Genomic DNA, 22,685 nt, shown 5'->3' on the forward strand with positions numbered 1-22,685 from the left:
TTGAAATCCAACGTGCAGTGTGTGCTGCATTCAATACATCTTTAAAATAGAGTTTTGAATGATGTTTTTATTGCTCACATTTAATTTGCATATTTTTTTTTTTTTTTAATTCCCAAAATTCCCGAGCTTAACTTCCCATGGAAAGTTTCCGGTAGCCCCTTTGCAACAACCCTAGTGACAACTACAATACTCATTGTGAGTTCTATCATAATGGGTTTTGTCTTTGCTCAACACCACCAGCAGCAGCCAGCAGGGGTGTAGGAGGGTCAGAGAGGTAAAGGACGCCCTCCATCCCGCCTCCCCCCCTCTATTACCTTGCCTCCTCTCTCCTCCTCCTTCTCCCTCTCTCCCTCCCTCCCTCTCACCCGTGCACTCCCTTTCTGCGCTCCTCGACCGGGGCACACGGGAGAACCCAAGCCAAACCGTGGAAGCCAGGATGCGGGTGGTCGCGGCCGCGGGAGTCGCTGTGCTGTGGGCGCTACTGCTGGCCCCGCTGGTGCCCGGCGGCGCCTTAGAGCCGGTGCTGGAGCAGGTCCGGGCCGAGTCCTCGCTGCTGAAGCCGAAGGTCATGATCGCCATCCTGGCTCGCAACGCGGAGCACAGCCTGCCGCACTACCTGGGCTGCCTCGACCAGCTGGAGTACCCGAAGGAGCGCATAGCGATCTGGTGAGACGTGGTGCAGCAGTGGCACGGTTCATTACTTTTGTCTGACTTATGGTAAAGTGAGCGTGTAGATACTGTGGTGCAAGTAAAAGTACTTTTTCCATCCGAACCTGACTGTTTACCAGCCACTTGTTCTAATAGCAGATCTTTTTGCGTAGTTCTAAAAGGTGGGCGACAAGTTGTGCACGGTGGTCTGCAGTGGAGCGTGTTCTAATGAAAAGCAGCGTGTGTCCGCGTTTCATCATAATAACACCTCGTCAGTGTTGGAGACCTGTTGCTGCTGCGTTTTACGATGCACTCACATCGCGTGTCTGCCGGCATCCAAATTGCACACCGTGCGTAAAGATGAAAGAGCTGTTGTGCATGTTCGGGATTTAGTCTGAACCCTTAATCACGGCTCCCTCCGCCTGAGTCAGCACAAACCTGCGGAAACGGGCCTTTAAAACAGCAGGGCAGGCAGGTATAGGGGATCGGTGGGGTGGGGGTGCTCACACCCGGCATATAGGGTCCTGTAGGTGTGCTCGGTGCCACAGCAGCAGACTAGGATTATGCAAAGTCAGAGGGAGCCCTCCAGCTAAAGGGGATGAAAAGAAACACTGAGTTGGTCTGACAGCAGGGGGTGGGGGTACATTCTTGAAAGTCATGTTTGAAATGTGTGTGCGTGCGTGTGCATGCTCGTTTTTGTTTCCTTTTATAGGACTTTTTTTCCAGTATAAACAATGACTCAGGACCAGAAGACTTCATGGGAATGAAAGAGGGTCCTAATGAGGCAAAAGGTCAGGGCCAAAATACGAATTGTGGTCAGGTTTAGAGTAGGGTCTCCCACTTTGTTGTCCACTAACCAAAAGGTTGGATATTCCATCGCATGCTGAAGTTTCCCTTTGAAAGATAGTGAACCCCAATTTGCCCAAAATACGTGCGATAGAGAAAGTGCTGAACAAAGTGGCACAGAATGAATGAGTGTGTGAATGGAAAAAGGAAAAAGTGCTATTTAAATACTTTCCATTAACCTTGGATACAGTATAGGCTGCCCACAGTGAATGGGAACCAAGGCAGTGTCTTAACAAGGATAGCTATGTGTGTGATGTGCATGATGATCTGAGAGATTTCCGACTATTGCAGACACACACACATCACACAGTGGTGGATGTACAGTATGTACAGCTTTTCCTCGTCAGCGTCCAGCTCCCTGGCATCCGTTTGTTTGGATTCCCACCCTTCCCTTTGCAGAATGTCTTGATTCTGTTTGCAGAGTTATTGTCTGCTTCTAATCCAGAGACCCTCATCCAAACACACACACACCCACTGTAGATAGTCAATGTAGAGAGGGGGCCCATCCCTCTGGAGCGCAGTGCCAGTGTGGCTGAGTGGCTTCATGAGTGGGTTTAACTAACAGAGGAAGGGCCCCATCAGTCAGGAGGGGCGTCTCTCTCTATCTGCCCTGAAGTCAGTGCAAGTGAATGTAAAATCACAGTGTAAGTTTGAGGGAGGCCATGTATATATGTCACACAAATATGTTTGTGGTCACTAGCATAGAAACGTATCATTAAAGAACAAAGACTCACTTAGACACACACATCACTGGGTCCTGCAACACATCAACTTCTAACAGAGCTTTTTGATTTTGATTTCAGTAGATAAAGTTTGTAGTGTTTCTGCTTCTGTGGTCTTTTGTGTTAACCACACTCTACCACAAACTAAATCCTCATATTCATATCCTGGGCTATTTTGGCCATTTCTTAATGCTTTTGATTTAGCCTCTTTACACGACATTACAAAATTTTCTATGTCATTGCTTCTTTGACCAAACAATTTTTTCATTTTTCACTTTGACATAGTCTGTCAATATTGGACCCAAACACAGAGACATGATTACACCATTTGATTTGACAGTTTATATAAAATGTTGTACGATTATTAGTGAGCACACTTTGACATATGGAGACATAATAGGAAATTTATCTGAGAGGACATTGAATGAGCAACTGAAAATTTGTGAATAGTTGTGTTTTAGTATATGGTGCTGCCTTGTTTCGATGGTGATTATAAATATAAATTAAAGTTGTCAGTTGGAAACAGTGGATATATCAATAAACATTGTTAACAATGTTTCTATGTATTTAAATGAACTTAATTGGGGTCTTTTGGTCAAACCGGTCAAGAGTTTTTTTTACTCACCATAACTCAAGCAGCTCTGAGCCTCCTTGTTTCTGTTTGTCATCATTACTTATCAAAATGGAAGCCAACTGCTGCATTAATATCAAGTTACGATTCAGCTCTCACCAAAAGCATATATCCAAGTTAGAATATTTTTACTATGTGTTAGCAGCAATTAATTATGACAAATACAGTTTGAGATCTTCAGCTGATGAGATATCTGTTGGGGGATGGATGAGTAATGATGATTGAGGATGATTATTTAAGTAAATCCATTGACCCCTGTCTTCCCAATTTATTTACCATTACTGCTACTGAAAGATTAACTAATGGTGTTACTGGTTTTATTCGACAGTAGAAAGTGCTCATACGCTTGGAGAAAGATAAAAGGGAATGAGGTGAGGCGAGGGTCTCCAGCTGGACTCAAGCCAAATACTCAGTGGTTTGGTGATACATTACTTCACTGGTAAAGCAGCCCTAGGCTCCTTTTTACTACCATCTATACCCCGGCTGCATAGATCATGAACTGAATAATGTAAAGTATGCAGGGAACTATCCCGCTTATACAGACGATACATGCAGTGTGTGGCTGTGAGGCTCCTCTGGTTGTGTGGGGACACAATGTTCCTGACGTTCTCCTCTCTGGAGCCAATGATTTAGAAAGAAGATGTTTTTCATCTTCATCCCTCCCACTCATTTCAATCATGCAGTCCAATGGAGAATGATGTAGGTGATCAAATATAATAAAAAGGCTTTTCTTCTCTTTATTGCTCTCCCATGGAAGACAGGGTTTTCTATTTTTTGTAAAAAAAAAAAAAATTGAGACAGGAAGCAACAAGCAGCACTACATTTGAAATTTGTGTTTTCAAACTAAAATAATTTGTCCACGAAAGTGCTTTGGCTCAGAATCACTTTCAATCCACGGCAATACCAACACGCATGACAACGCGAGTCCACTTACGCACACTGGGCATGCGTATGGTGATGTACACAGGAGGACATGTGTTTCCCACTGATCATAGGGATTGTCACAGATTGCATGAATAACAGCTGGTCTCATACACATGTAAACAGTTGTATCATTGTAAAATGCATAGTTTTACTTCACAACATGGTGTTTGCAAAAAAGACAGCGTTCACAACACCTGTAATTCATAATACCTGAGTTGATGCGTTTTCAAACAAAAATGTAGTAGTATGGATGTAGTTTAAGAGAATCAGAGGTGGGGTGTAACATAAAGAAATGGTTTTGGGGACGGAGAGCTGGAGGATGTTCCACAGTTAGCAGGTCCGAAACTGTTGCAGGGGCCAAAAGTTTCCAGTTTGAGCCTGTTCACCGGATAATCTGCCCTGATCAGCCGGGCCATGTCTCCTCCACCCTGTTTCTTCAGCCATGACTCAGGCTGACAGATGGGATGGGCCAATAAAGATCAGTCCTTAGAAGTTTTCCCTCTGCAAGCGGGCATGGGTCTGACAGAGAGGTGGCAAATCAGTGACAAAGACTCTCACACTGCTGTTAAGAAACAAAAGAATGCAGGGAATTGGAGAGAGAGGGAGGGGGGTGGGATGGTCGGGCAAAGAGAAGGTGGTAAACGATGCTGGGAAAATTACCCACAATGCATTTAGCACTTTGGTTTATCTGCATTCCCACAGTAGCTTGACCAGAGCTGTTTTCCTCTTTACTGTTGTCCTGTTGCTCCATCCTACTCCAGCTGTCCTAACAGGACAACCATGGATTATACATGACACTTGATACTGTCATGGGGAGAGCCTGATGAAACAGGTAATGAAAGGAACCCCGGATTTAAGACAAAGTGTGACTGACACGTGCAGTAGGTCCCAGGAGTTATTAGTCAGGAAAATATAGCATGTCCATGGAGCACGAGGGGTCTGGGTTGGAATCTTACTCAGTCACCTGGAGTCTTTATTTGTTGTTACATATATTATATGACGTTTGTATGAGTTTGTGAAGGTGTTAAGGTGTTTCCGTTTTCCTCTTCCTCCCAAAGACATGCATACCAGATGGACGGGAGAACTTCGGGTGCTGGATGAGAGCATGAAGGGTGGTTGTCTGTCCAGAGCGTACAAAGCTACACTCAGCAACAAGTTAGCTTAGCTAGAGTGACGACGAGATACAGAGGGAAATCTGGGGAAAGACTGTTTATAAAGGTATAATGGTTATGCAGTGGACTATGTAGTTATGGTTATTTAGTGCCTTGGCTGAGTGGCCCTGGAGTCTTGATGTCACTAAGAGGTTGTTAGGCAACCAGTTAAGGGTACAGTTAACAAGAATTTCCCCCAAAAATGTAAATAGCTATACGCAGATTCTTTGCAAATTGAAGTGTACACACACAGTGGAGAGCAACAGATATATGGAGAAAGAGACAGGAACCAAGGTTACAGGGTTAACCAGCAGTTTCATTAGTGGAGTCCTCATGACTGAAAGGATAAGTGCAGAATTGAAGAGCTTTTATCGTTTGCCAATTGACAGTTGAGTTGTCCTCGGGAGTCCACTTACTAATGTTACTGCTCAGCTGCTCCAAAGGAAATGGAGGAAGATTTCATCAGCAGAGAACTTTGTGTTTCTCTTGATATCTGTGGGACAATGCAGACAAGCCTCTCTAAAGTTCCGTCCAGCCTGTTATCCTTTTTCTTGTCCTGCAGCTCACCGCCTGCTGCTTATCGACTGCCGGCTGCGCTCCTGTGGGGAAACGTTTTCCCAGGTGCTGGGCCCGGGGTCGAGATGATTTGTAGACCTGCCAGAGACAGACTGAAGCCTGAGGAAGAGGATGTCCTCCCCTTGAGAACTGGTTTTCTCACTTTCATATACCATTTTTCATAATCAGTTCTTTATGAGAGAACCACTTATCCGTTATTTATCACTGTCACTGTACTTTATACAAACAAACAATATGGTACTCATACCAGGTTTTGTGGTATAATTTTTTTAGCGTTTACCTTTACTCACTGCATTTCTTGACAGACTAGTATACAGCCAGAAAGCACATACATTCCTCAGGTGCCTCGGTCATGATATGACCACCTAGTTATCTAGTCTCTGGCAGCCCACCAAATCCTCATTTGTCTCGCCTCAGTTTCATAATGAGGCATATTTTTGTTTATATAGTTAAAACACAAGAGATGCCTAGCTTGGTGTGTGCAGCGCTATTTGCAGCGCCGCATGCTCACTCACTCCGTCATGCTACCATATGGTTGCCATAACGTTTTTTACCATCCATGCAGACAGGCTGACCTCACACATCAGCTGCAGTTGTGGTATGCAACAAAGTTCTAACTCTCACACAAGATCCCGTTTTTTGGTCTGTGTGCCTGTCACTCAGAATCTGTTGTGAGACTCATGAGTGTGACCTTCATGCGCGTGCACGTGCACCCCTGTTACCGCCATAGATTTAATTAATTCTGTCGTATTTGCTGTATGATTTTACCCTAATTTCACACAAGAGAGTTAATATTTGAAGTCAGTAAACACAAATAAACACAAATCTCTTCAGCGCTCCTTTAAATGCTCCACCCCCCCCCCCCCCCCAATTCATGGTAGTGCATCTCCAAGTCAATCTCACAGAAATCCAGAGAGTCTTATAGGGTGAGGAAGTGGAAAGCTAAACAGACCTAATAATACAAAATATCAGCCGACAAATGACATGCACACAAACACAGCATCCAAGAGTAAAAACTGACTGGTTACAGGTCCGAGTGCAACCGAGACCATACTCCTAAATTATTTCTGCACACACACGCACGCACACATGCATGCACGCACACATGCACGCACAAACACACGCACGCACACATGCAGGCACGCACACATACTAACACTAGCCAAGTTGCATTTAACTCACTTTGATTCTTTCACCACTTCATATCTGGATGCAACTGCCTCTGTTATGGTCTGTTGTGTCTCAGCCATTCAGCGGTTGTGTTATACATTAGTGTCGTCGTTCTCAGTTGATGACTTTACTTTGTGTGTCTGTGTTCCAACAAAACGTTGCATGTAGAACAAAATAATTTACACCTGCGTTAGTGCAGTACAGCATGGAATTGCCTTGCAGGGCGTGGAGCAGTCATTTTTGTTGGTAAAATGTGAGACATCTGTGCCACACGTGTCTGTGTCTGAGTTCGCTGATATAGAGTTCATCTATTGCTCTGCATTTATGAAGGACGGGGTTTGGGGAAACTTTTGCAGGAAACAAAATATGTGGAAAAGTTTTGGTTACGGGACAAAATTGCAAGGTCGTTAGAATACATGGGGAATAGTTGAACTTGTGTTCTTCATTATTTCTTTCATCTGACAGGCAGATATGAAAATAGAACAATGTGGTGAGAATCAAACATGAACTCATTGTCAGTTTTACAACATTGGATAGTTTCCCTTTGCGTCTCACTGGGCCAGGTGCGTTACCTCGGAGCCCTTTCCTCTATAGGAGCCCACCAGGGAGGTCTACGTTGTTCCTGGCTTTGTCACACAGGCCATTTTCCAGTGTATACAAACGTATGGAATCAATTAAGAGGATGGAATAGGCTTTTTATATTATCTGGTACAGACAACATGTGCACTTGTGAATGATTAGTAGCATATGCTTTCAGTGTGTGGCAATATGTATTAGATCACAGAATTGGAACTGCGTACTAAAATGAGTGGGTCTGATTAAGGATGTTCTAAGTATGAGTATAAAGGCACAAGCATGTGTGTTTCCTCTCACACAAGTTTGTATGTGTGTGTTAGATTGTTGTGTGTGTTTCTTTGAACGCTATACCAAGGATAATGGGTGTTTGTTTCTGCTCTGCTCGTCTGACTCAGGCCCGGTTTTCCATTCACTTTCCCAATGATCCCGTTAGACCCACAGCGAGTCAGAACCTCCATCTATTGAGTAACAGGCCACGATCATGTGGGTGCAATCAGTTGTTCCGAGGATGATCTGCGCTCACATCCAGAACATGGGAAACTTTGAAATCTTTAAAAATCTGTTCAGGTATTTTTAAACTCAATGAGGCAAAGAAAGGTGCTTGTTTAATGGGGTTTGGTTTGACAAAGTGAAGTAATCTGCACACACTTTGTAAGAACTTAAATAACCAGCTATAGTCTCACCCATTTGGAGAGTTCCAAAAAATATTTGACATCCCAGCTGCAAGCATCATTTTCAGACACGTCTACATGAGCTAAGTCTCACATGGCAGAACAGACAGAGCACATCTGGCAGTGTCCTATCCCCGCTCTGCTGTGAGAAGATGCAGAATCATCTGGAGTGAGTCCTGCCTTTATCAGATGCTCTAAACATTTAAGAGACATTGTTTGTGCTGCTTAATAAATAAACACAGTTAAATGATAGATACGGTGCCATTATTCTCATTTCAACACTCTTTGTGGCACTCTCTACTAAACCCGTTTGTTTTTACTGAAGACACGAGTAAAGATATTTAATAACCAGAGTGGGATCATTGAAGATTTGGCCACTGTAGTTTTTTTTAGGAAATATTACTCAAACCAGATTAAACAATGGATTTGTTAGGCACCAATTCCACTCATCTGGTGGTATGGTGAGCATTAACAGTAATGAGTCCAGTGAAAATCAACAAAGCCATTTTCAGAGATCAAAGTCATGTGAGAGACAAACTCTGGAAAATGCCCTAATTATCTGGACATTTCCGGAGTTTTACTATTACATATAAAGAATGCAGCAGGAGATTGTTCAGGTCAGACTCAACAACAAGATAATGTCTGAAGCAGTCAGGCCAGGGTGGCGCCTGAGTCGAGTATGCAAGAGGCAGGACGTGACGTATAAATTCTGCTGTGGAAATCTTGCATTTTGCAGCACATAAACATGGCCAGTATCGCCAAAAGCTCTCAAAGCGAAAACGTGGTCACCTTTGTTTCATCCTGAGATATTTTAATAATCAGTTCTGCGTCTGTCTGTCTGTCCGTCCCCATCTCTCTCTCTCCCTCTGGTTGTTCCTGGACTTGGCCTGGACTGTGAATTCTTGCTTAGATGCCCCATGTGTTCCTGCACACTTCCAGAAGCATTGTCGGAGCTTGGCAGCAAAGCTCTGAGAGAGTTGGCAAAAACGGACACATGATGGCATCCTGCTACAATCACTTTCATCTGGAGAGAGAGGGAGACAGAGAGGGATGGAGGGAGGAGTTGAGATCTGGAATGAGATTAGTTAAGGTAGAGGCAGCAGTAAAGAGAGCGAGGGAAGAAGAACAAGAAACAGATCCACTGTTCATCTGTCAGGTGATGTGTTGAGAGCCATGTTTTCATGAACACTGGAGTATTCATTAAAAAGTACGGTGCTCATGTTCTCGTATGGAAATATAATTTTAGCACCATCCATCTGTGTGTGTGTGTGTGTGTGTGTGTGTGTCATTAGTTTCATGGCCTGACTACTGTGCACTCTCTCCCTAAATCCCTCCCTGTTTCTCATTTCCCGACATCTTTCTGTTCCTCCATCACTCCTTCCATCTGTTTCTCAAGGTTTTTGCTTGATTCTTCTCTGTTACATTTACCTTATTCTCGTCTACAAAAGTTTATACTACAATTACTCTGAAATACTTTTCCTTACATAAAGCCACAAGTATACTGTACCTTTTTCATTTACAGTGACTGTCATGAATCTCCACTAATACCATTTTAGTTAGAGAGTTTCGATATCAGCATCGGAATAGCCGTCAATGCTGCAGAAAACGCAAAGTACGCAAATCTATGTACCAAACCACGTCATTACACATTTGAAAGGGTTAAACTTGAGTCGGGATCATACAACATACATTTTTCTTGTTGGCAGGATCCCAAAGATTAACTGCATATTAATACTGGACAGTTCTGAAGTACAAAATTACACATCTCCAATGCAAATGTTCTGATGTAGAGGTTGGGGAGGTGACTCTAGCACAAGGTGTCAGATTTCTCATCCTGTCTGCTGCTGACAGTCAACACTGGCTTTCTTTAATATGTAGACAAGATGAATATCTTTGCCTGTTACACTTCAGTGTCAGCCCGCCAGCCTTGGCCACTTGTGTTGACCCTGAGAGTCATGAGGAATTTCAGTCAGGAGTCTCACCCGCCTCCTCCTCCCACCCTCCCTCCGACTCCTCTTGTACCCTTTCCCCTTCCATCCCTCTGCCCATCTACCCCCTCCTCTTTCTCCTTTGCCCCCACCGGGCCAACCAGATACCTGCAGCCACGTCAGCCTGCAGACGTTATTACCAAGTCAACACACACTAGCGTAGTTATTATGTTTTAAAGGCATCTCTGCTCGGGTCTGAAAGAGGCATTCTTCCTTCTTAATTATATGCAGCACCCAGTCATTATTGGTAGTGATATGAGATAGTTTATTGAATCAACAGTCAGCTGACACTGGCCTGCTGGGGCCTTTCAGGCCTGTGTTTACCTTAAGGGCCAGTCTAAGAGACGGGCCTGTGTGTTTAAGGCCAGATGTCAGCCTCCAGTAAAGCGCCCTCTCGACACACTGTTATCTGAGACACTTTCTGTCAAGGATAAGCCGACCAGGTGGGAGAGAGGGAGGCAGAGAGAGTGGTGAAGTGGGTTTATAATCATGTTAGCTGATGGAGATGGATGTGGTATACCGCTCGACATCCGGAGACCCAACTATAAAGGCTTCACAGCAAATTTGAAACTTTTATCAAAGATACAGGCTAATAAAAGCATTAATACTAATGTGACTTTTATTTTCAATAAAACTAATGCAATGCCTGTTGTAAACCTGCCATGTCTGAAAACAGCTGAGCTGCTGTTATCATTTCATACAGGTCTGTCAATCAACCGACACAATCTTCAGACTCATGTTTAAAACTTTTCAAAAAATAAAAGCTGATATAAAGCATTGCAGCAACAGAACAAAGATTTAACTATTACTTTGAAGACAACTTTCCAAAATGATCCAAACTGCTACAGAGCCCTGGTAGCTTGTTTATTCACTTTTCAGTAATATTGAATGCACCACATGTCCAAGTTGCACCAAACTTGGCACTGCACTTCCCTGGACAATTGAGAATACACATGCGTGACGCTGATAAGAGGAAGACAGACAGATGTGTGGGGAATTAGTTGGTATTTGATGTGATGCAGAAACATAAGTGTTTCTTAGATTGAAGAAAGGATATCTGTCAATTTACTATAAGCTACACATTTTGTCATCCAAGTGTATTTGGGATGTTTCGTTGTTTATCTGATCTGTAATGCCACTGGTAATATTCTACACCAGCTGCTACAGCACTGGATGAGGACTACCGAAGATTCACATGGGACGAGAGATGGTCTCATGCACTTAGATTAGAGAACACAGGAAGAATAAATAGGCATCACAAAAGTGATAGGGCGGGGGAATGCTGGGGTGTGAAGGTGAGGCTTGAGCAAGCATGTGCAGTCCAGATGCTCATCATAAAGTCAGAAAGGGGGAGAGGAGACCAAACCCTAGAGCTGCAGGCAGCAGAATAATGAGGCTGCAGTCTACTGTAAACTTCAACATTGGGATGAGGAGACGCAGCATGAGGCAAGACAGGAAGCGATGGAGAGGTTGGGAGGGACGTGGACGGGGATATGAACCCAAGAGCTCAGATTACTGATCCTTCTTATTTGAGTTTAGCTCCATCGCAGATAGGTCAAATCTTCACAATCCTTTACTTTTGGAGACATGAGCTTATTGCAGCTAAGCTATTTGACAGGATCTGAGAATGCTCCTTAACTGGGCATTGGGGGTCTCCGGACAGTGCATGTCTGCTGCAGGCTGAAGGCGGAGGAAATCGAGTTGACAGAGTGCACATGTGGCCTCCCGGAGGACAGATGTGACCAAAAATAAAGTGGGACGGAGGAGAGGATATCCCCAAAAAAATGGCTTTACTCCAGGGTGCTCTCATGTCTGTGCTTTGCCCGATCAAACATTGACAAGACACATAAGCAAAAACCTTCCCTCTGTTTCCCTCTATTTGCTTCACATATGCATTTATGATGGCTTCCCTGTGGTATACACCATAAAGTTTCACATTTCCAGAAATCATAAGGCATGCCGAGATGTAATGCTGGTAATGGAAAATCCCACAGTGTGCTCAGAGTCCTGAGTGCTCGGGAGGCTGGGCAGTGGGAGGGGTGGAGTTGAGAGATGTGCTTGTGGAAAAACAAGAGCCAGTAAGCAACAGCAACACTAAAGAAGGTGCATCATCCTTATAAAGCACATTTTGTACTTTTATAACCCGGCGGAGGTTGTGATATGCTGTATATATGGATATGCACAGTTGTGTTTTATCCACAACAGCTACAAAACACAACCAGAACGACCAAGCCAACGCTTCCCATTTTTCATTAAATTCTGCAGCTTTATTGAAGTGATTGTTCCCACATTTTCTTTCTCTATAATTCCTAAGAAATACACACACAAGTTTTCTTCTCTTCGTGGAAACTTTCAACCTTGACTGATCGATTAAATCTGCCAAGAAAAGCCCATCAAAATGCACAAATTAAACCTGGCGAGATTTAGATTTCTTCTTTGTAACCTGGACAAAAGGAGTCATTATCATTTTAATGCGTTGGGTGTAAAATGAAGTCAGCCCCATTCATTATATGTTTGAAAGGTTTTAATAAGCCACGTGAGGAATTCAATTCTTAATTTTGGAACAATTTCACACATTTTCAGTTTATGTTTAGCAGTAAAACAAAGTGAAGTCAACAGATCCTCTTTTTTACCCGCTGTTTCATCACACTCGCTCATGCTGCCTCTTACATACACACAAGTGTGTTTGTTCACATTTGCCTCCATACATGGCACAGTTCCCACCTGCTGTCCCATGCATTGTTCTTCACTTCCCTCATTTTAAATCCCTGTCTGGAGCTGAGTCTGTGATTTGGAGATGACATGCAGGAACACATTGATGTCCCCCCCGGCACTGTGCAGTTTAGTGGTTGCAGAAGCATGTAACTGTGTGTCCAGATGTGCTCATTACCAGCGAGTCAGGTGTTTGTGTGTTTCCAACCTACGATAAAAAGGGCATTTATGTACCAATAAGTTCTCAAACGTTGACGCACACTCAAGAAGAGACATGCACATTTTTTAAAAGTACCACTTTTAAACAAACATTCCCGGGACACAAAAATGTACGCCTATATGTTTTGTCACACACCTGCAAGTGTAGGCATGCACACACACACAGGTTTGTGCAGGTATCCTTATTAGGACTTTGCATTGACTTTCATTGATTACGAACAGCCAAACCAAAACCATATCTTTAACCTTGGGTCCCCACGAGGCCCAAGAGTCCTGGCAGGGTCAGTGTTTAAAATGAGGACTTGCAAAATGTCCTCACTTCAAAATCTTCAAAATCCTGCAGTTGGTTTATTAAGCACTGAAGGACCAAAATATATAGAATATCTCATCTACTGGCACGTTATGACCCATCCAGACCCCTCAGGTCGCCTGGAACCGGTCTGCTTTCTGTCCCCAAGGTCAAAACTAAAACATGGAGAAGCAGAATTCAGTTCCTATACTCCTCGTGGTACAGGCTCCCAAAGATCTGCACATCTGCTGCAAATCTTAGTTCTTTTAAATCCATGGTTAGCACGTTCATGTTTGCCAAATCCTTTTATTGAAGCAAATAGTTACTGATTTCTTACTCTGCCCTGTTATTTGAGCTCTTTTAATTTCTTGTAAATGCTTTTTTGTATTGTCTTCTGTTGCTTTTACATTTCGTCATGATGCTTTTTGTGTTTTATGTAAAGCAATAAACTTGCCTTGCCGCACTCGGTAAGTTCTAGGCTCAAAATGGTCCTCACAAAGATGCATTATAACAACACACACACTCATGCTTTTGGAAGTATTGACAACTCCAACTCCTTCAGGCTCCTCCAGCTGCTGATTATCTCAGAAGCAGAATTTATATGAGATGATTGAAATTCCACACACGAGAGCGCTCTGCCTCTTTCTGACTCATCTCTGTGTGTAATGCAAGACGGTGCCTGTCTGTGTATTTTCATGATGTTATAAGCATCTGTTTACTTGTATGTGTGTGTCTTTAAAAGAGAACAGGTGTTCCTGTATCGCTAAATGTGGGTAAATGATGAGCAACAACACTGTCATCCTCTGCTGAGCGGTACTTACTGGAATTATCAGGACATCACACAAGTGTGTGTGTGTTTGAGTGTGTGTGTGTTTCTATCTCTGCCCCTCGCTAAAATTGGGTGTGATTTTGGAGCGAGTACAGCAAGGAATATTACAGCAAGCAGTGGAAAACTCCATCTTGCCAAGTGTGTGTGTGTGTGTGTGTGTGTGTTGTATGCACACATCCATGCACAGGGTTCTGCCGCACATTCTGTTGACCTTTCCTCCCTTAATGTTGATTTGAATGCAGAGAGAGGGAGAAACAGCTGATGTTCAGTTTTCTGATGCCCAAATGTACAGAAGTGAAGCCAAACGGTGATGCAGGGGCTTGATCACTGTTTTCATTTCTCTTGCGCAATTTTATATATACGTGTACACACACACACACACACACACACACACTCACACACACAAACACACAAACAGTAGGCACAGTGTCTTCTCTGAGTAACTCTGGGAGCCGAAGTGCAAATCTTTGAAGAAACAGCGAAGCCGAGTGCAAACCACAGGAGTGACTTAAGTGTGCTAAATTTTACACTGACATCATTTGCTTACAGTAATGGGTGTGAGTGTGTGTGTGTGTGTGTGTGTGTGTGTGTGTGTGTGTGTGTGTGTGTGTGTGTGTGTGTGTGTGTGTGTGTGTGTGTGTGTGTGTGTGTGTGTGTGTTGTCAGTTTGCCTTTATAAAATGTTTGTGTCGAGATGTGTTTCACTGAGCTTCCATATTCATCTGCGGCCTTTGTTGGTTTGATTGTTGAGAACGAACTTGATGCATTGAATTACATACTCATCCCACACCCATGAGGGACAGCCGGTCCCTAAAGCAGGATTGCTATGAGCTTGGTGTATCTTTTTTTGTTGTTGTAGTTTTTACCCAGAGTGCCTCTGAGTAATGTCTGTCAGTGCTGTTATTTCAGACTTGCACGGCAGCAGTGCTGTTACGCAGTGAGGAAGCTCTGCAGCACTGAGGCTGCCTGTTGTAACATGAGACGGTAATTAGACAAATCTGGAAGAAGCCGAGCGCTTTCCTCCATAACTCGCTGTCTGAGAGTCATGACTCAGGGTCGCAGCCTCTTTCACACAATTTTCTACTTTATGTTTCACTCTTCTTCACATCCAGAGGATCTTTTATTATCATTTTGTATTTTCTCTGACACTTTTTTCCCTCCATTTTTTGACACGGTGGTCAAGTCTCACACAACCACATTAACAGAAAACATGAATGCAAAAACCATACAATGGAAACAGGATCACAATGAAACTGAGTAACAACAGATGTTGACAATGAAAGTGAGCCGTCGGTTTTGAAAGCCTGGTCAAGCCTGTCGCCGCTTAGAATGTGATGCATGATTAGTTTAGGCATTACGGTGCCGGGGCTTGGAACAGCCCAAATCACCTATTGTGTAACATCTCTAAAGGACAAGCATCACATTTAAAGCAAGACTGGTTTGTCCAGGTTTTTACAAATGACGGTTACTTCACCTAAACATCAATGACTTGACCAGAGTAAGTAACTTGCTTGACTGTCAACAGATATTGTTCACTTCTGTTGTGGTTGTGTTTCTGTTGTGGTGCCTTTATGTTTTCTTTTGATGTGCAGTCCCGGCCAGTGTAGGCGGTAGACAGAGAGGATGACATCCACAACTGGGCCAGATTTGAACCTGAGCTGCTGCAGGACGGCCTGTGAGACGTGTCTGTGTGGTGGTTTGAAGGATAGTAACCGTGGCTGTTTAGTTACAGGATGCATGGTCAGTGGTCTGCTTCATTTCAGTGACATCCTCTTCTGTCTGTGTCGTTTGTTCCAGGGCGGCAACAGACCATAATGGGGACAACACCACTGCCATGCTGAGAGAGTGGCTGAAGGGAGCCCAGAGTGTCTACCACTACGTGGAGTGGAGACCCATGGAGGAGCCGAAGTGAGTCCGATTTAGGGTTTCTTTTGGATTTAGGGTTTCTTCTGGATTAGTTCTGATAATCAGTGTTTCATGAAAAAATGGTGATGATTATTTGGCCGACTGTTTTTTCATCAGGTCCTACACAGACGAGTGGGGTCCGAAGCACTGGCCTCCCTCCAGGTTCAACCACGTGATGAAGCTGAGACAGGCGGCACTGAAGGCTGCCAGGGAACGATGGGCAGACTATATACTGGTAAGACAATGGTTCTGCAATAGACACCGGTTTTTATCTGCTCCAATCGGCAGTGATGGAAACATGACACGCTGGTGAACACATTAATTTCTTAATTTTAGCAGTGGAGACACTGACGCTGCACCTTTTCCAGTCTCCAGTGTTATGACGCACATCCAACTTCTAAATGACCTGAAATATTTCAGTCGCTGTTTGAGTTTGAAAGAGTGACTGAAGAAAAAGCTATAAAAGTGAAACCACTGTAACTTTGCCACTGCAGTGTTTGCCTCTGTCATGTGTTGTGTTTCCCGCTTTCTAGTGTCTGATGCGTTGTTTAGTGCTGTTGAATATGAGTCATAAAAATAAAAACAACAAGGCAAACCCCTCTACTGGCAATTAGAAATTAGTCAATCACCTTTAGCGGGTTACCAGAGTTTAAATTACCTCCTAACTGAGTTGTAACAGAGGTATTAGATGACAGATATGTTTTGAACTGAATTAGATTTTCATCCATCATACTTTTTCATACTGCAAAAATAGTAAAGTAATTTAAGTCACATTTAATGATATTTCTAATCTAAAAATGTAATTATTTTCCAAACCACAAGGCTCTCCTCTCCATTTACACTCAGCGCCTCTCTCTCCTCTGTAGTTCGTTGACAGTGACAACCTGCTGACGAACCCTCGTGTGCTCAACCTGATGATGGCCGAGAACCTGACTGTGGTGGCTCCCATGTTAGAGTCTCGCTCTCTCTACTCCAACTTCTGGTGCGGCATCACCCCACAGGTACAGTTTAGATTCTAACACCTCCGCCTGTCCACGTATCAGTTGGCGTTATCACCTCAGCACGGCACTCTTCTTCTCCCTCTTCTCTGTCAGGGTTACTACAAACGAACACAAGACTACCAGCCCATCAGGGAGTGGAAGCGACTCGGCTGCTTCGCCGTTCCCATGGTGCACAGCACCTTCCTTATAGACCTGCGGCGTGAATCCAGCCGGGACCTGACCTTCTACCCCCCTCACCCAGATTACAGCTGGGCGTTCGATGATATCATGGTGTTTGCTTTCTCGGCACGTCAAGTGGGTCAGTTTGAAACCTCGCAACAAACTGCCAGATTTATGGCAGGGATGTGAATGTCTCACGACTTTAACAAAGTCAGTGGCTTCTCAAGTCATTAGTTGTGGAAAGTGATCTGGTTTTAATCAGCGTGTTTGCTGCAGAATCAAACTGAAGGCTTTTTATTTGTTGCACGGGTCAGATTCAGGCTGATCCGTTTGACTGACTTAGCATGTGGCTGTTTATTAGTGTGCAACATTGTGTGTGTCTGATGTGAGTCATCATCTACTTGGAACAAACAGCATAATTAAACCTTCAAACTCTCAAAGGCCGCAGGAGTTTGGCGGCAGTAAAGTCTGCACTCTGCCACCCTACACAAAGACACAGATATGCAAACTTTCACAAACACAGTGGCAGAGTTTCTTCCATCTCACAATTGTGCATTCAATTTAGTGTGATTATACAATATTTATGTGGAAACATCTGATTTCTTGGTTCTCGGAAGAGTTTTAGTTGAATGCATGAAAAATAAAATCCACATTTGTACAATCACTGCACTTTTTTATGTTTTAGTATATTGTTACTTATACTTTTCCAACATTGTAAAATGTTGTTGTTTTGATCTGTTACTGTTATAATTCACCTTTATCCTTTAAATGATACTTGTAGTGTTTTATGTAAAGAGTTTGTATGGTGAAGTCAAAAAAGAAACCTGAAAAATATAAAGTATAAATATTTGATTAGAAAATACAATTCTAGTAAATTGGACATGTCATTAGTTGACGCACAAATCAAATAATGAACTGATATAATGTATATTAGGGATACCAACATTATCTTGACGGTAGATCTAGTTGAGCTGGTCATTTCAAGAGTAGCTCACAAGCCTATAAAGTGTGGGCCCCCCTGGTCTAAACACTGGTTGAATGTATGACCATTTTTGTGTGTGTGTGTGTGTGTTTCCAGGTGTGCAGATGTATGTGTGTAACAAAGAACACTACGGCTTTCTGCCCGTCCCGCTCAAGGCCCAGCAGAGTGTGGAGGAGGAAAGGGAGAGTTTCGTACACACAATTACGGAAGCTTTGAGTAAGTACACACACAAACACACACGTGCACACACACACTTCCCAGATGTCCAGACTTTACTATCAGTCACGCCTTAATGACCTTACCTCTCAGATTGCTTCTATGTCTTCTTGACATCCTCGACCCGCCCTGATTGCTTCCTGTCTGCACTCTTTGCTTAAACCTCCCCTCTCCTCCTTTCTGTCTCTCCAACCCCCACCTCTTCCCTCGCTCTTTTTCTCCCCCCCTTTGGCCTTGGTCACTGCTCGTCTCTTTGCTCAGATTTTAAATCCATTATATCAAATAAACCAGTGCCACAATAAAATCTTTTCTGATCCTGTTTTAACCTCTCGCCTCCTTCCTCACTCTCTGTCCACAGTTGAACACGACATTGAGACCTCAGAGCACTTGAACTCTTCTCCATCGTCGCAGGACACGATGGGCTTTGATTACGTGAGTTGTGAGGAACAGTTGTCTGGAGGAGCAACGTCTGTGTCTCTGTGTATTTACTGTTAATGAGCATCTCGCTCGTCATGTTTTCTGTCCCAGTTTGCTTCATTTTATTATTGGATCATTGAGAACCGAACAGTGATGGAAAAAAACAACTATGTGTGCAATATTACTCTGTTTTTTGATGTGTTAATGTTAATATAAATGTGCAATATTACTATTCATTTGCAATATTATTTTTCATTATATTATGTTTAGTAACCATTTGCAATATTCCACATTTCTTACCCCTTTTATATTACTATTTACTGCCATTTTAGGTTAGTATCTGTTGATGGTCTCACATAACTTACTTGCAATTCTTCTGCATTTACTCTGTACACACTTAATAATATTGATTTCCCTTATAATACACTTTAGACATTTCTTTAAATGTTCACTTACATTTTTTTAGACTTATATTCTTTGTTTTATTCTCTGTACTTAATTATATATTGTGTGACTGTAATATGGACTGGCACAAGAATTTCCTTCAGGATTAATTAAGTCTTATCTTTTTTCATTGTGTCTCATCTTATATCTTTTAAGTTCATCGTTTGCCCTAGCCTTCCTATGTATAACTATCTATCATAAGCATTTTTCTATCGTGTGCTCGCTGCATTTTGCACCTGACCAACTATGAATGAACTGTGCTGCAAAAATCGCGTTTTAGAGCAAAGGAAATTATTATTTTCCTCTGTGCGACTGTTTAGATTTTGCTGATCAACCTGAAGCGCCGGCTGGACAGAAGAACCAGGATGCTGAAATCCATGGCCTCGTTGGGTCTACATGCGACGCTGACTGACGCGGTGGATGGCAAGTAGGTCACAGGCACAGTGAGCTGAGGGCTGATTTAAAAAAATCTCCTCACACTCTCTGTGGTAAAGTCATTTGAAGTTGAGTATATTCTGCACAACAACAGTGACATTCTTCTGCTCCTTTCTCCCCCGAGCGTCAGCTGAGATAATCTCCTCTGTGTTCTGAAACCTATACATGAATCCAAACATCCTGTCCAAACAGAGATTTGGCGTTGGCAGTAATAATCTCCACTTACTCTCCCTTCTCAGATCTTACTTAAATCCACTGTTGAGAATGTCGTAATCCTTCTTCTGGCCTTATTTTGTCTGGCAGAATGCGTTACTTGTCGCAGCCTGTCGAGCTTGACTTCCTTGTGCTTTGCTGTGAGGCTTTTTTCTTATGCTGGTGATACAACTCTCGCTGTTGACAGGTTTAGAGATCAATCAAATCCCCTCGTTACCACCGCTTCTCTGTGTCTCTAAGGGCTCTGAACACGTCCCAGCTGCAGGCCCTGGGGATAGAGATGCTGCCGGGCTACAAGGATCCTTACTCGGGTCGAGTCCTGACCAGAGGGGAGATCGGATGCTTCCTCAGCCATCACTCTATATGGACTCAGGTGAGGCGAAGTGACATCTAATCCAGTGCAGTGCACCAGGTGGGGAAGAAGGATCGAGCACTGAACAAGTTTGAACATTGAGGATCCAACCTGCTGATCCAGCTGGATTTTGCCAGCTCTGTGTTTACTGCTCTGGAGTTGACTCAGAAAATAAATTGAAACTGTCGAGTCAACAGGGACCCTTTGAACGTTTAACCAATTTGTTCCTTGGACACATTGTAGTAGGCTACACATGATCTGCCAAAATGTCCTGATATGATGTACAGAGAAGATAAATATAGTTACAATGCCCCACGGCAAGAAATAAGGAGGGGAAAAAAAGCATTAAAGGGCCTGATTGAAGGGAGCATATTTACGAATTAGGAATGATGAGATGAATGAGGAGCTATCATGTGACAAGAATTGCACTGAGTGGTGCACATGGCTCCCTCATATTACACACTCATAGATACCAGTTCCCTTCCACCTCTTTAACAGGAAAAACTAGCATATATACACAGGTTATTTAAATGCCTGTAGACATACTAAGAAAAGGCGATTGACTCCTTTCCCATTGAGAGTAGAGGAGATTATCTTTCTGTTTTTTACCCCTGGTGACTCAAGTTCAATTTCATGAACACACCTACACCTGGGGATCTCTCTCATTCCGCTGTCTTGCCAAATTAGCAAGTTCACTTGGGCGTGACGTTTTCATCAATGTTGAAGGACTGAAGGAATGCAAAGCCAAAAGTTTAAACTTTCAGGGAATGTTTGTCTTTGTGATCATCAGGTGATAGAGCGTGGTCTCCAGAAGGTTCTTGTTTTAGAGGACGACGTGAGGTTCGAGCCCTGGTTTAAACGACGGATAGTGGCCTTAATGGAAAACATCGATAAAGCCCAGCTGGACTGGGACCTCATGTAAGAGCACTCACCTACACACACACTCGGGCCACACCGGATACATGAGCAACAACGCTTTTCATTATGGCGTCAATGTTTTCAGGTTAGATTTATGTCGCACTGATCTTCTGTCAAATATGTCATAAACTTAAACATTTACAACACTTCCTGCATCTTTTTCAAAATAAAAGCACTTCTTTTGACTGAATCCATAAATTTGTATCAACAAGGTTTGTATTCTTATGCAGAACCGCTAACATTCACGTCTTAATATCGTAGAGTCCTGGCATTTAGTTGAAGGCCTGTGGCTGAGGGGTAGAGTGGTCGTCCTCCAACCTGAAGGTCGGCGGTTCGATCCCCAGTCTGAACCATCTGCATGCCGAAGTGTCCTTGGGCAAGATGCTGAACCCTCAATAGCCCCCCATAGAATAACAAAGTGCTGCAAGTAGATGCACTGTATGAATGTGTGTGTGAATGGGTGAATGTGAAACTGTACTGTAAAGCGCTTTGAGTGGTCTTCAGACTAGAAAAGCGCTATATAAATACAAATCCATTTACCATCCATTTACCATTTAAAAGGAAATCCAGTAGTGATACCACAAACACACGTAGCAGACAAGCACCCGTGTGGCCCCAGTGCACCACAAGTTAGCCCCAAACCACAAACCTGTGTGAAGCCTCATCCACACACTCTTTCTGTCTGTCCTCCAGCTATGTGGGACGTAAGCGTATGCAGGTGCAGCAGCCGGAGCAGTCGGTGGACGGCATAAACAACCTGGTCCTGGCCGACTACTCCTACTGGACGCTCGGCTACGCGCTGTCGCAGCAAGGGGCCCGGAAGTTAATGGCTGCACAACCGTTAACCAAAATGCTGCCTGTGGACGAGTTCCTGCCAGTCATGTTCGACAAACACCCCAAGTCAGTGCTTTTTTGATTTTAAAAGTGAAGCCAATGTGTTTTACTGAAGTTATGTTATGCATAAAACCACAAAGCTGCAGAAATAACTCTCACTGCATTATGCATGTTCACAAATTTGAACACAGACACTTTTAGACGATCAGGTACATGAACAAACTGGCAAATATATACGGAGGACCACAAATAGATGCTCGCAGGTGCACGACCCTTCAACATATATCAGGTAATCCACAATTAGAATAACCATGAAAATGCAAAAAGAGAAAAGCTAAATTTAAAGTGCATGGTCAAATAAATATAAGTATAAGTGTATGCAATGAACCAGTGCAGAAATATGAACGTTTCTACTGTACAGTCATTATCTATACATAGACACAAACATACATGTTCATGTACCCTCAGACTTTTTCCTGACTCTGGGACACTGTGTAGTTTCCTATTTTGTGCTCTGGCGGTAGACCACAACCTCCATCCCATTCAAATCGGAGTTATGCTCCTTATTGGCCTCTTATCCGCGTTCCCTCTCTCCTTCTCCCTGATTATGCCCCTTTTTCTTTGGTTTATTCCCTGCGCCCCATCCCCCTCTTCTCCGCCGTCTTCTGAGCTCCTTCAGACACAGGGCATGGATTGTTCTCGGGGTTCAGTGGGTGCAGAGCTTTGCACAGGACACACAATGGCAGCTTTTCTGTTTCTTTTTAACTCAGGGATTCCTGCAGTACCCCACTGTCCTCCACCTCCACCTCCACCTTCTAATCCTTTTACTCTGCCCCCACCTTTCCCTCACTCTTATCT

The 22,685-nt window shown here is 43.4% G+C and overlaps 1 protein-coding gene across 2 annotated transcripts in view; it reads left to right on the top strand.

Annotated features, from left to right (window-relative positions):
- colgalt2b (collagen beta(1-O)galactosyltransferase 2b) overlaps nt 1-22,685 on the top strand; it is a 31,205-nt gene that overhangs the window by 6,563 nt on the left and 1,957 nt on the right. The window contains exons 2-12 of one of the 2 annotated variants that reach the window (XM_061078542.1): nt 545-666; nt 15,749-15,859; nt 15,974-16,091; nt 16,723-16,857; nt 16,951-17,155; nt 18,095-18,214; nt 18,573-18,646; nt 19,396-19,502; nt 19,964-20,096; nt 20,866-20,993; nt 21,687-21,893. In XM_061078542.1, the coding sequence (XP_060934525.1) occupies nt 569-666; nt 15,749-15,859; nt 15,974-16,091; nt 16,723-16,857; nt 16,951-17,155; nt 18,095-18,214; nt 18,573-18,646; nt 19,396-19,502; nt 19,964-20,096; nt 20,866-20,993; nt 21,687-21,893 (1,436 nt within the window). In that variant the 5' untranslated portion in view covers nt 545-568. Of the gene's footprint in view, nt 1-436; nt 667-15,748; nt 15,860-15,973; nt 16,092-16,722; nt 16,858-16,950; nt 17,156-18,094; nt 18,215-18,572; nt 18,647-19,395; nt 19,503-19,963; nt 20,097-20,865; nt 20,994-21,686; nt 21,894-22,685 lie in introns of those variants that run through there. The other variant, XM_061078541.1, reaches the window with a different exon arrangement.

This window comes from Limanda limanda, chromosome 9 (genome assembly GCF_963576545.1).
Source record: "Limanda limanda chromosome 9, fLimLim1.1, whole genome shotgun sequence".
Lineage (NCBI taxonomy): Eukaryota > Metazoa > Chordata > Actinopteri > Pleuronectiformes > Pleuronectidae > Limanda > Limanda limanda.